At 42.4% G+C, this 15,634-nt stretch overlaps 1 protein-coding gene across 1 annotated transcript; it reads left to right on the top strand.

Annotated features, from left to right (window-relative positions):
- The first annotated feature begins 5,692 nt into the window (after nucleotides 1-5,692).
- On the top strand, nucleotides 5,693-15,431 carry LOC124270253. The gene is made up of 10 exons (XM_046705290.1): nucleotides 5,693-5,827; nucleotides 6,614-6,866; nucleotides 9,347-9,514; nucleotides 10,577-10,812; nucleotides 11,665-11,841; nucleotides 11,997-12,112; nucleotides 13,498-13,558; nucleotides 13,760-13,987; nucleotides 14,475-14,604; nucleotides 15,193-15,431. Exons 2-10 carry the CDS (start codon nucleotides 6,655-6,657, stop codon nucleotides 15,302-15,304), a joined length of 1,440 nt encoding a protein of 479 aa, XP_046561246.1. The 5' UTR covers nucleotides 5,693-5,827; nucleotides 6,614-6,654; the 3' UTR covers nucleotides 15,305-15,431.
- Nucleotides 15,432-15,634: the final 203 nt, after the last annotated feature.

Here is a 15,634-nt window from a genome sequence, read left to right as displayed (position 1 = left end):
TATGAAATGTTCCTGGTTATTTTTGTTAATGCTCAAATAAGGAAAAAAATCATGTAGTTCTTTGGGGTTTTGGTGCAAAATTTCATATCTTTAAAGGATGACAAGTATGTAAGGAACATAAATTTCTTAGAGTCTTTAAGATATATTCGATCATGACTTGGAACGAGCTTGTAGTGCTTATGAAATGTAACAGACAAAACCAACCTTGTGAAATATATTGTTAATGAAAACAAGTGTTCCAGAATTGTTTGTGTTCGATTATGAGAAAACATGATCGATTGTTTGGTCGTTTAGTCACTGCGACCAATCTTCGATTATTCAATTAATTGGAACACCACTAGTGCATATCAAGGGGGTGGAAGGCGACAAGGAGTTGTGGGATTCACGTTCAACCTGGCTCCGGTGTAACTTGCAACTGTTCGAACTTGCCTTACACATGGACAGTTTCAGTGCGACTACAGTACGATCAGTCGTTTCATCACTGATTGCTGTAGCAAAAAGAACACGACTGTTTTCTACACAGATGGTGATGATGGTCTCACAATGGACGTTACCGATTTCGGTTTTGTAACGGCTCACCACGGTATTGGTTACTGGTACAAGACGGCGTCGATACGACGTCACCATCAGCATCAACGTCGTGGCGATATCACCCGGGAAGTCCATGTTGGTGAGTAAAGAGTTGATTAAGAACAACGTTATATCATGGTTTTCCATCTTAGAATGGCAGGAAAACTGAACGTGTCCATGTATTGACCGTTACCTCTTCCGCAAATACCCACCAACATGTATATGGGGTAAGCACACAGGTGAGAAGTGAGGCTCATGGGGAATATAAACCAATGGTAAGTATCTCGTGGCCTTCTTGACACCATTTCGTAAGTACTTACAGAGTTAAACGTAGTATGGACACAAAAATGTAAATCACGAACTTTGTGTACACCTCTGACAAGAGTAAATTGGCACACACCACTCCTCCGAAAACTATGAATACACAATATCACCTAAAATGATCATATGGGTCATATCTTATAATTGAGACGGTAAAGTATGTACAGTCGTAGTCCGTTTAGGATATGCATGTAAGATAAGATTGGCACAAGAGGTCATTCTTTCCTGTGATGGCATGGGCGGGTGGCATGACAATGTGTGTGTGTGTGTGTGTGTGTGTGTGTGTTCGGGGGGTTGGGGTGTTAATCAATTCAAGAGCGCACTCTTGAGAAACGTTGGGTGCACACTTCACTTTCACCCATTTTCAATGGTCATATAATAAGCTTTCAGGACAAGAGGGAGTGGGATCTCTGGGTCCGAAACCTATGAATACACAATGTCACCTAATATGATCATATGTGTCATATAATATAATTGAGCCATTCTCAGTAAAGTATGTACAGTCATATTTCGTTAAGGATATGCATATAAGATAAGATTGGCACAAGAGGTCATTCTTTTCAAGGATGGACTATTGTTGTCCATGATTTGTGCTGTCCCGCTATCTTTATGTCCTTTGATTGTCTTCTAGGAGTACATCCCCAAATACGAGTATAAAGTGACTCCAAAGGGTCGTGTCAGCTACAACGCCGGAGATCCCATCCTTGTCCGCACAACCTTCAAAGCAAAGGACAATGGCCATGGTACATTGCACGGCCTCAAAGCAGAGTTCACCAGTAGCAATGACTGCATAACTCCTCCAAGAGTCCAAACCAAAACAGCCGAATCGGACCCCGAATTCCTTGAAGTCACTACTCCAACATATGATGAGCTAGTTGCTATTAATCAACCAAGGTACAGTGTGCGGCGTGTGAACGTGAACTACAATTCATCCCGTGACCTTCCCCGAGGAATTCTGAAAATCACCAATGGCTTCAGTTTGACAAGGTCATGTGTACTGTTTGCGGGGGTCAAGGTCACGTACATGCTGTTCCTCCAACCACCACCTGTTTCCCATTTGTTTGCGGAAAGGTCAGTTGTTTTTGACAAGGTGGAGAGAAATTACTATGTTGAAAATGGCGGCGACATCGATGTTGAATTGAAGGCTTTTGGTGGCAGTGAGGTTAACACTGAAGATATATGGAGGGAATCATTGTATGAGTATCCAAATATCACGCTGATGAGAAGTAGGCAAAAGGTAGAACCTGTTGCTGATGTTAAACGCTACTTCGAAAGAGAGGTCCACTTCCGGTTCCGGTCAGTGACATCGGCCCAAGCTGGGTGGTACCTGGCAGTAGCCAAGATGAAGTCACGTAAAGGAACTGGCAGGTCAAGAGCAGATTTCAACATCAATGTCCTCAATGTAATTTAATTAAATATGAGCAAGGTAATAAATCAGAGCGAAGAAGCAGTTGCTTGAGCATGTTATCATTACATAGTGTGATATTTCGTACCTGTGGTGTACCGTGGGTACAGCTGTCAGTGAAGAGTGAGTGAGTATAGTTTTACGCCGCTATCATCAATATTCCAGCAATATCACGGCGGGGGACACCAGAATGGACTTCACACATTGTACCCATGTGGGGAATTGAACCCGGGTCTTCGGCGTGACGAGCGAACGATGCAACCACTTGGCTACCCCACCGTCCCCTCAGTGAAGAGATCAGTGCATCCTGTAATGTCAAGAGCTAGATCACAGCTATTTTGTTTTAGGTTTGCTGTCCCCAAAACAATCTCCATATGTCATAGTACCAGTTGGCACGCAACCAGCTCGTATCAGCCCGACCAACCCACCCGTGGAGTACTCTACACAAACGCTGAATGTAGGGTGCTTTACCCATGACACACCACCCCGTGTTGGGTGGAGCCCTAACCTGGACAAACAACTTAGCAACGAGGATATGAGCTGAGAGTGCACAAATATGGCAGTATTTCACAACAGTGAAACACCGTTGTGTCGATGACGAAAGAATGAATTACTCGTGACCAAGTTTCCTTCCACTTCGAGACAAGCGCAAGTTCGACGCTTCAAAGCTCGACACAACAGTGTTTGACTGTATATGCAGAAAACAATACTGGATTATTGACGAATGTATCACCAGAAATCACAGACAGAGAGAAGTAATCTTCAGCTTATTGATAAAGCGGGTGTTTTTTTCCCCATCATACATGCGACATCATGTCTTATGATTAACCTAGGCACCTTCATGTGAGTTTTAATCTTGTCATTTCAAAAGGTACTTACCTTTAGGGTCCGAATTAAATGTGACAATGATACCCCGTACTGTGCCAGATATTGCACTGGAAATATTATCACAGATTATTATGACATGATCATCGGACAGACCAAACACACTTACGCACGCACGCACGCAAAGGGAGAGAGAGAGACCACACAGGCACAGACACACGCACTGAGAGAAACACAAGCACACACAAAAACGTAAACAGAAAAACACACTCACACACTTACGCGAGAAGCATGTAAGAAATTACACACGCTCACGCACAGAGACAGAGTGAGTGAGTTTAGTTTTACGCCGCACTCAGAAATATTCCAGCTATACGGCGGCGGTCTGTAAATAATCGAGTCTGGACCAGACAATCCAGTGATCAACAGCATGAGCACCGATCTGCGCAATTGGGAACCGATGACTTGTGTCAACCAAGCCAGCGAGCCTGACCACCCGACCCCGTTAGTCGCTTCTTACGACAAGCATGTGTTACTGAAGGTTCATTCTTACCCGGACAGACTCACAGACACTCCACACGCACACAGAGAGAGAGGCACACACAGACACACACACCTACGCGAGACGCATGTAAGCACATACACACGCGCTCGCACAGATAGAGAGACACACAGACACACACGCACGCACAGAGAGACACACACGAAAGAGAGAGAGAGAGACACTCACAGACACTCCACACGCACACAGAGAGGCACACACACACACTCACACATACGCGAGGCGCATGTAAGCACATACACACACGCAAACGCATAAACAAAAGCAAACAACGGACATACACAAACCTCAACATGTGCGACACAACAGTGCGCGCACGCAGCAAGTGGGTCACACGCACATGCTCACCCAGTGTAGTCTAATGGCTAGTAGGGGCTGACACTACAACCCTATCCCTACCTCATTTAAAGAGGCACTGAATTGAAGATACGAACTCGTTGTCTACTAATAACATTAACAACATACACACACACAAACACACAAACACACAAAAACGGGCAGACACATACAAACTGGCAGACACACAAAGACGCAGACACACACAAACTGGCAGACACACAAAAACGGGCAGACACACACAAACTGGCAGACACACAAAGACGCAGACACACACAAATTGGCAGACACACAAAAACGGGCAGACACACACAAACTGGCAGACACACAAGACGCAGACACACACAAACTGGCAGACACACAAAAACGGGCAGACACACACACAAACTGGCAGACACACAAAGACGCAGACACACACAGATGCAAGGCACTGTCACACAGGCATAATTTCTGTGTTTCTCTTTCACACACACATACACCCCCACGCCCATCCCTGACATGCACAATATGAATCCTCCACACACAGACGCGAACCACACACACACACAGAAAGAGAGAGAGAGTGTGAGAGAGTCGGACACACATTTATACACGCACACACACGCTCTTTCTCTCAGACACATCATCGAAAGAAGATGAAGACAGATTGTATGTTGGTAACCAGACTGCAGGCAACTCCGTGGTGTAGTGGTTAGAGCGTCCGCACGGAGAGCGGCAGGTCGACGGTTGCGGGTCGCGGGTTCGATTCCCGGCCGCGTCTTACCAAGCGACGTTAACTTATGGTACTTGTTGGTCCCTGCCTGGCGCTCGTACAACATAGACTGGTCGGCTAGGAGTCAGTAAAATGTGCCTGAGTCGGGTATTCATGCTAAACTGCCGCATGGTATCTCAGTGAGCTGGCACTATACAACTAGCTTAAGACTGTGCTAGTACAAGCAGCCACACATACACACGCATGCACGTATGAGCGAAATATTCCTAAGTACGACGTTAAACCCTATTTCACCTCACCTCACCTACTATGACATATACAACAATTACACACCCAAAATTAACGATATCATTGTCGCGGGTTCGATTCCCGGCCGCGTCTTACCAAACGACGTTAAATTATGGTACTTGTTGCTCCCTGCCTGGCGCTCGTACAACATAGACTGGTCGGCTAGGAGTCAGTATAATGTGCCTGAGTCGGGTATTCATGCTAAACTGCGGCATGGTATGTCAGTGAGCTGGCACTATAAAACCAGCTTAAGCCTGGGCTAGTACAAGCAGCCACACATACACATGCATGCACGTGTAAGAGAAATATTCCCAAGGACGACGTTATTGGCATTTCACCTCACCTCGTCTACTATGACATACACAACAATTGCACTTCCAAAGTTAACGATATTATCAGTTACAAATATAGTCTAAACACAGGAAGCGTCATTACGCTCAAATGTCAAACTGATCCTATAGACAGACCAGGAAAGTAATAGTTCCACATATTTGTGAAAGCTTGTGATTCCAGTCATCTGTCAACAATCTATAAAATCATCGTAAAGAAGTTCACTTCAGGTTCATAGCGTCCACTTATATACGTCAACCAGAACAGACCCTAAGCGTTGAAAGCGCGCCTTTCAAACGACCAGGTTATTTTGTTTACAGTTGTTATTGACAACGACCTTCAATATGGCGGACGGCTATTTTCGGATCGCGCCACTTGCGCAAGGCATGGGGTATATAACTGACTATGGAATATGTTATCATGACTGTGCTGAGTATATAATTGTTTAATACATATTTCATCTGTTAAAGTGATTCAGGTAAGTTGTCTTAGAGAAGGTTTTAGTGAGTGGCATTGTCAGGATATTGTTGACTAGTATGTATTGTACGACGAAGCGGTGGAAAACAGTTGCTGTGACATCCATGTGTTTGATTTATGCAGCTCTGTCATATCACTGGTATGTGTACAGCTCACACTTACAATGATACATCAGGGACCGTGGTATTGCTGGAATATTGATGAAAGCGGCGTAAAACTAAACTCACTCACTCATTAGTCCGGAAATCCCGCATTCCGAACAATTGCTGTATGGCACTGCTTCACATGAATATAATTACTACCGGGCGTTAGTTTTAGTTATTTTGCCTGTTCGGAACATCGGTTTCTCTGTGTTCACGCTTCCCTATTTGTTTAAAGAAAAATGGATATTGACATGATGCAAAACAGTCATTCCCTGTATTACTGATATCAGTATCATTTTTAGCGTAAGGGAGGCAGTACCATCAGACAGTTCGTTCACCGCACACAAGGCCTGGGTTATATACTCACTCACTCATCACACTCACCCACTCACTCAACTCACTCACCCACTCACTGATCGCTCGCTCACTCAATCATCACACTCACTCACTCACTCACTCATCACACTCACCCATTCCCTCATCACACTCACCCACTCACTCATCGCTCGTTCACTCACTCACTCACTCATTACACTCACCCACTCACTCATCACTCGCTCGTTCACTTACTCGCTTGCTCACTCACTTCAATGGTCATCTGTTTTTAATGGTCATCTGTTTTACTACAATATTCATCACTGAAGATCTGTTCAAATGGAGCCAAAACAAACAACAAGTCAGCCCGATGCGTCTACCTCAGTGTCTCCCCCCTGCCCCGGTCCTCCCACAAGGGGTCGAGGCCCCACCCACCTATGAAGAAGTTATGGGTTCAAATCAGTCGTCTGTTATCGAAGGACAACCAGAGTTGCCTCCCTTGGCTTACATCGACATCATGCCTCGCATCCTGAATGTAGGAAATATGCGTGCGAACATTGCACCAGTCTTCCAGAAGTTTAGGTAAGTGATGTGTTTTTTAACACAGTGCTAACTCATTGAGATACAAGGCTGCAGTTTAACATGTTATCTTATAAAGCCCCTACATCCCACTGGACCGCCTCCGTGGTGTCCGCCCAGAGAGCGGAAGGTCGCGGTTTCGATCCCCGGCCGCGTCATACGACGTTACAATTTGGTACTTGTTGGTCCCTGCCTGGTGCACGACATTAATGGGTACAACAAGGACTGGTCGGCTCGGAGTCAGTATAATGTGTCTGAGTGGGTTATTCATGCTTAACTGCGGCATGGTATCTCAGGGGCTGGCACTAAAACCAGCTTCAGTCAAGCCTAGTACAAGCAGCCGCACATACACATACATACATGTCGTCATATGAGCGAAATATTGTTAAGTGCGACGTTAAACCCCATTTTACCTCACCTCACCTACATCCCATTACAACTACATTCCAGTTCCACTGTATTGAAGAAAGGTAACGACCGAGGGATGAGCAGTGCTGTGGACCGTGAACTTTGTTTTGATAACCTGTTGGGGAGATAGGACATAGGGGCTATGGGAGGTTATCGTTTAACATGGATACCGCACTCCCATTAGCGACCTGTTGCAATGATACAGATCAGATACTATGGTGTTTAAAAGACACCGATTACCTGCACTTAAGTATTACATCCACAGTTGAATACCTCATCGATCTATGTCGGACTGTCCGACATCTCAGGTAGATAATGTTATTAACAATAAAATAGAGCCTCAACTTAGTTATTCTGGCAATAAAATCATGGAATGAAATAACCAACTGCAAGTAATCATTGTTTATCATAATGAATTCATTCCATTTATTTGATATTGACACAAAGCAAACAAATGATGTACACACTATATATATATTGTCATTGATAATTATGCAATATGTGGATCTGTTGTATGCACTCATTGACTGTAAGTAATATTTTAAGTGGCATCTTACAAGGAGCCAGTCTCTTGAGTACACATATTGACTTTTAGATACTTTGCCGTGACAAAATATGCATGCAAGACAGCAATCGGGGTCATACGCACATTGGCTGTAGGAAAAAAGTGTCTGTGAGATCATGAAAGACCCCAATTTATGGCATGCACACCTTGTCTGTATGAAATAGTATCTCCGGCCTAACAAATGTTGCAAATCTGTGGCTTGCACACGTTGGCTGTAAGCAATACTTTCAGTGACATCAAGCAAGTCGCCAATCTGTGGCTTGCACACGGTGACTGTATGCAATACTTTCAGTGAGATCATACAAGGCCCCAATCTGTAGCTTGCACACATTGACTGTATGCAATACTTTCAGTGACATTAAGCAAAGCCCCAATCTGTGGCTTGCACACAATGACTGTATGCAATACTTTGAGTGAGATCATGCAAGGCCCCAATCTGTAGCTTTCACACGTTGACTGAATGTAATAGTTTCAGTGAGATCATGCAAGGCCCCAATCTGTGGCTTGCACACAATGACTGTATGCAATACTTTCAGTGAGATCATGCAAGGCCCCAATCTGTAGCTTGCACACGTTGACTGAATGTAATACTTGCAGTGATATCATGCAAGGCCCCAATCTGTGGCTTACACACAATGACTGTATGTAATAGTTTCAGTGAGATCATGCAAGGCCCCAATCTGTAGCTTGCACACGTTGACTGAATGTAATACTTTCAGTGAGATCATGCAAGGCCCCAATCTGTAGCTTGCACACAATGACTGTATGCAATACTTTCAGTGAGATCATGCAAGGCCCCAATCTGTAGCTTCACACATTGACTGAATGTAATACTTGCAGTGAGATCATGCAAGGCCCCAATCTGTGGCTTACACACAATGACTGTATGTAATAGTTTCAGTGAGATCATGCAAGGCCCCAATCTGTAGCTTGCACACGTTGACTGAATGTAATACTTTCAGTGAGATCATGCAAGGCCCCAATCTGTAGCTTCACACATTGACTGAATGTAATACTTGCAGTGAGATCATGCAAGGCCCCAATCTGTAGCTTACACACAATGACTGTATGTAATAGTTTCAGTGAGATCATGCAAGGCCCCAATCTGTAGCTTGCACACGTTGACTGAATGTAATACTTTCAGTGAGATCATGCAAGGCCCCAATCTGTGGCTTGCACACAATGACTGTATGCAATAGTTTCAGTGAGATCATGCAAGGCCCCAATCTGTAGCTTGCACACAATGACTGTATGTAATAGTTTCAGTGAGATCATGCAAGGCCCCAATCTGTGGCTTGCACACATTGACTGTATGCAATACTTTCAGTGAAATCAAGCAAGTCGCCAATATGTGGCTCGCACACGTTGACTGCATGCACTAGTTTCAGTGACATCACGCAAGTCGCCAATATGGGGCTTACACACATTGACTGTATGCAATACTTTCAGTGACATCAAGCAAGGCCCTAACATGTGGCTTGCACACATTGACTGTATGTAATATTTTCAGTGACATCATGCAAGGCGCCAATATGTGGCTTCAGGCTAACCCGGGCCTACAGTGCTGGAAGTGCGAGACAGTTGAGAGGAAGGTGGATAAGGGTCCTTATATTGACCTGGATTCAATGAAAATGCACCAGTCTACCTATGGATTTAACGTCTACGTGCTGGGACTGAGGTATGTCTTCAATAATTTCAATAACCTATTTTATCTATGACCAAAGTAATAATTTAACGGATGGGACAGCGACGTAACCCAACTTCCCTCAATACAGGTCTATTCATAGAGGGGGCTAAATTCCACTACAGCACGATACCAGACAAACATGTGCACGCTTTCGAAAAGGGTGGTGTTTTGTTGGTGAAAGGTGGTTATGGTGGTAAAGTTTCAGGGAGACTTAGACCAGTAGTAGGGTCTATTTGCGCCAAACAAATTATTTGAAGTTGAATTATCATAAATATAAGTAGGTATGCAGCAAACGATTATAGATACAACATCCCACAAGTTTCGCCATTTTATGGAGACTTCACAATGGCATATTCAAAATTATCGGCCTTTTACTTTAGCAATCCTGACTTGGTACGAGGATCTGTTTCATTACCCTGCAAACCGACAAAAGCTGGAACCCATACAATATCACATGGGTTATCTTTTGTATTACAAATGGTGTCAAGTTTCAAAATTTCGCAAACAGTATCATAACTCAATGTCTGAAAATGCATCAGTTAAGATGACTGATTCATGATTGTATATCCCCACCTATCTCAGCGATTGTAGAACTGATATGTGTTCTGCTACAAAAAACAAACAAAAACAAAAAGGATGTATATTCATAGAGTCTGAACACATAGGCGATAAAGGGGCTAAGCAATCTATCAGTACTGATCCTTGGCGGCGTCAGAATAGTGTGTAAAATCTTTATATCGTTCCCGTATAGGCTCCTCAGAAATTGCTCTCACCACAGTTGGATTCATATCCTTTTTAACACTGGAACTCATTTCATAGCACAGTCTTGGCTTCAGGAAAAGGTTTTTTTGATAGGACCTTTTGGAGTTGTCTCCTATCACTGCAAGGATCCACTTGCCATGGCCAGGAATACATCATTTTAAACAGATCATGCACTGTGATACAGGTGAAAATCGGAGTATCGGATGGATTTCAGTTTACGAAATGTATTCGTGTTAATATTACATGAGAGTGTATATTCCAGATACCACCGGTGCTCTTTGATTTCTTTAGGATGTGGTTAACTCGGAAGCAGAACAACTCGCCCCCTCAACAGCTCGGACTAAAGAATGTTGTGCCTGCCACAAAGGAAGTGGAAATACAGGCGTATCAGTATGGTAACATGTTCCACAACCCCCAGATGCATTACTGGGCACACAGAAGGGCGACGGATGTCATCACAACGTTTGAAGGACTTTCAAGCACTATCGATACATTAAATGAAGACCTGAAGAAATCGCCACTGCAAGGTTGTCGAATTGCTCTCCTCTGTTTTACCTCAGAAACTTAATTTCGTATTTGGGTACATGGGATCCTTTACTAAGGTGGCTGGTTAGCAAAATGACTGTCAGTTCGAACATAATTTGCAATGTCACATTGAAATGGCTTTGAGAAACGACGATATTTTGGTAGACTGAATTGGAAATTGTAACGGTGGATCACAGGGATCAGCTGGGACATGACATCACTTCTCCAAGAGCTTTACGATTTTAGATATTATTGTTTCGGGATGTATTCCATTGTATGCAGTGTATGAATTACTTTTGAAATGTCACTAGCCAGGAGGGCTAGTTAAATAAATGTTGATTGCCCACATCATACTTCACTGGTCCTGCAAAATATCAATATCAAAATGCACATCGGTCAGAATTGGTGTGATGTTTGGTAATTGAACCTGGTTATTGTCGCCCCTTGGAAACAATATAAATCAAACAAACAGAAAAAACTAAGATTTCTTTCATTGTTCCTTAAATACAGGTTGGAGAAAACTCCTCTCTAATGTGCAGGTCACTTTTTGTGCATAGGATAGGCTTGAAACCTTCATCATATTAATGTGTATTAAATAAAGAACAAAGTATCTGAGATTTTCGGCTAGCCAGTCAGGAAAGCTCTAACAATATATTACTAGCCCGAATCACAATAAGCTAGTATTTGGCTATTTCGAACGCTGATTGTATGCAACAGCCTATAATCTATGACACTCAAATGGAAATCAAACAGTGATTATTTAGGTGTACGTTACAACTTGTCATAAAACTGATGAATATAATATTATATTTTCATATTCATATTAGATGAATTAATAGTATTTGTGCTTTCAGGGTCAGTTATAAACATTGAGACAGCAAACATAAAGTATTCGGGATTCGCTACCGACCGTGATCCCGAGAAGACAAGCTTTGTTGAACTTGGAGCAAACAGGATGGGCCTCTTCAGACGAAACTGTCAAATCATCAGAATCTTCTACGTCCTCGGGGAGCCTAAACATGAAGAAATACGTACGTATGATCTACTGCTTAGGTATGAATAATACCTTTACTTTGCAATAAAATATAATAGTTGTCACTCTCACCAAGGGGAAAAACAGTTCCCCAGCAAACACGTGTAAAATGTAAAACGTATCTGATCCCAAGAATTGCTCGATTACTTACAGACATGAAAGACATCGTCCCAGATATCGTCAGACACTCTGGACTTGTGGGCAGTGCGGTATTTGAACCATTCAGTGGATCTCTACTTAAAGCACAAATGTGGCTCCAACAACAATCAGTGAGTATAGATATAAATCACAGACTCGAGGCATGTGCAAGTTGATTCTGGTAGCTAACACTCTATGTACCTGGGGTTGCAGTATTTCTAAATGATCTTGAATATAACCAACAAAATGACAACTGTAAAGAAGTCGAATTACATCCCGATGACAATCTATAACAAATCTTAATAAATAAATCTATTTGTTTTGTTATATCCCGACGACACCGTTCCCAAATGATTTACAACATATGTTAGATTGATTTTATAAATACTGTAACGACTTAATGCAAATGTATCCCTAACAAATATACTTATATTTGGTGGTTTCAAAAACAATAATAAATACTGTTTCAAAATTGGAAATCACATTATAGAGAACGTGCCGTCTTATAAGTACCTAGGAATTACTATTGCAAAAATAATACATTCACTGTAACCAAATTAGAATCTAGCTGAGAAGGCCGCCAAAACCATGTATTTTGTTTTATCGATAAGAGCGTCCTCCTTATTATTACCCACGAGGTCAACGTATGGGTAGTTGCATACTAATCTCGTACGTCACACGAGTGTCGTATCGCGTTGACCTGTGTCGTAACGACTTGACCTGAGATTCTAACGATTTGATTGCATAACCGATGACCTCTCAATTAGGTCACATTCTGACGTAACTATTTTTTCATTCATAACAAACTGTTTTACACGTGAATTCATTCATTCTACAACTTAAATGCATTGTGGGAATGTAAACATTGCGAACGTTGCCGTGTCGCTGTTTAATTGTGAGTCGAACTGAGACATTATATCCGTCGAAAAACATAAACGCAATGTTTCCTCCAGTGATGTTAGCAGAATGAAGCAACTGGAAACCAAGAAACGAGGTGCTACGGAGTAGTTTACTGTAGGAGGCTGTACGAGGCGAGGACAACTGACATGCATCGTGACGTCGGTTACCAAGGCAGTGACGTCATTGCAGTGTGACGTCATGCAAATATTGTACTACAGTACAAAACTCTTCCGCAACCTCTTTATGAAACCGGTTTCGGTTTGAAACCAAAAACATTATAAAAATACGCTATTTTGTTAATTTAATGCATGTAAGACGTGGGTAATAAATAAAATACCACACTCGGTCTCATTACAAACTCGTGACCTTCCTATTTTATCTGACCTCGCTTTCGCTCGGTCAGATACCATAGGAAGGACACTTGTTTCGTATAATTCGTATGTAATGAGACCTCGTGTAGTATTCTCTATTTATGTCACATTTAAGGGGAATTATAAACAAAATATGTAAATAGACATAACTGACTTCTGATTCTGATTTTCAATGGTGAAAGTTAGTCGGATGCTACATTGGGTGAATGTGTCCATGGTGTATATCTGTGTTTATATTTTCGCAGGGAATAAAAATTGTGAATATAGAGACGAGAGATGTACGATCACACGAGAATATGTTAAATCGTAAGTATGCAAGACAGTTGATTGATTTGATCCCTTCCCAAACTTCCCAACCCCACCAGCACCCCCTACCCCCCTACTAAAGCTCCTGACTGAATATATAGAAACAAGGCAAAGTCATCGGCAAACGTTATTGTCAGAAGGCCACTTATAATTTCCACTAAGGTTCCCGTGAGTAGTTGTTACATCGTGTTTATTTTTCAGTGGAGACAACCGTCAACTCCGACTCGACTGATGATTTTGATGGAACATTTTGGGCCTGTAAATACGTGAAGATACTGCGTATGTTTTACGTGAAGTCCCCGGAAATGCCGTCTTACGCCTCCACGAAACTGACATCACGCCTCTTCCCGCCATTACGTCTCGGTATCAAGACGTTCGAAACCATGTCCCAGACGATGATTAGAATTGCAGCCTGGCTCTCCGTCACGCGTAAGATTTGTTGATAAGTGAGTGAGTGAGTGAGTGAGTGAGTGAGTGAGTGTTTAGGCTCAACCATTAATATTTGGGGCTGAGAAACATTTGTGAAATTAATGTACAACGTACTATGTTTACAGATAAAGAATCACCATTAACTCGGGTGGATCCATTCCGCTAACGAACAACTCGACAACACGTGACTACTTTATTGTTAAATAGAACCCGAAACACGAAACTCGTGCATGCAATTTATCGTCATATATTTAAAACAGGATGGGAGCCCTGTAATAGCCTTACCAGGCTAAAATACTGGTGAAGATTACTTTCTGTGTCTCCGTCGGGTGTCATATTTTCGTTTTAACGCGAGAGACATCCAAGGACTTTTCAATAATTTGAAAATTTATTGCAGCTTATTATTATTTTCTCATTATTAGGTATGGGGTAGCTATTCTCCATTCACGTGCCTGTTCATGCATCCCAAACAATGAATTCATTTCAGGTTTGCCAATATTTGGAGTAGAAACTGTGCACTACCCCTTCATCGACAACGACAACATCGGGTTTAACCCTGAGAGGTCAGACCACTACACGATGAAAAACATGGGCCGGACCATGGTCACAGCAATCAGGTGGGTCAGGGTATAACCGTTTACCCTATCGTTGATTCAGTTATATGTCTAACGATCGATGGAACTATTGATGCACTCAGCAATGTTTCAGCACTATGGCCGCGGTCTGTAAATAATCGAGACTGGACCAGATAATCCAGTGATTGATCAACAGCATAATCATCGATCTACGCAACTGGCAAACGATGACATGTGTCAACCAAGTCAGCGAGCATGACCATCCGATCACGTTAGTCGCCTCTAAACAATCATGGGTTACTGAAGACCAATTCTAACCCGAAACATCTTATGTGTTACCTGTATCAAAAACATGACCTTCGAATAACCATAATGTAGAGTTTAACTGTATATATTGTATTGACCGGTGATTTATGAAGTATATTAGGCCATACTCTATAGGTTCAAACCCCTTCATTCTGGACAATTCTGTCAGTTTATCTGTCAATAAAGACAATTTGGACATTATTCCATACACACAATTTATTCATTCTAAAGGTCAACAGTACTTACGTTTTCGAAATGTACAGGGTTAACACTGCTTTTGCCTATGCAAGAGAGTTATCTCCCTCTTCGTCCTTCGTCTTACAGGCTCTACTTCCCTACGTATTATGAAGAACCTCCACGCCACATGCTTCCCCCTACAATTGACTGGCTCACACAAGGTGAAGGCCGTGGGACATCAATATGCACCATATTATAATCAGCACTGTTCACATTTCGACCACAGGGATGTAACGGCAAATCGATACATGACTACTTGTGTCGTAATCGAGATCTCATATTTCTGCTGGAGAAGTTACATCAAGATTAAACTAGATTGTTTAGTTCATACTAAGGAGTTGATTTAATGTTTTACTCAACAAAATGTTGCCGATGTGGCATTAAGTGAACGCAACTCTACTTTTGTCTGAAGAAGTATGTTTATTGTTGTGGTATGGTATTGAGAGTTACGTTCTCCTTTCTAATAAGATGTGAATTGTAAACAGCTTACCATGATTGTAATTGTTGATCATCAAAGCCCAGAGTGTAT

The sequence above is a fragment of the Haliotis rubra genome, unplaced genomic scaffold (genome assembly GCF_003918875.1).
Source record: "Haliotis rubra isolate DU_JTF1 unplaced genomic scaffold, ASM391887v1 Scf150, whole genome shotgun sequence".
Taxonomy (NCBI): Eukaryota; Metazoa; Mollusca; class Gastropoda; order Lepetellida; family Haliotidae; genus Haliotis; species Haliotis rubra.
This window is presented reverse-complemented; position numbering and strand designations above follow the sequence as displayed.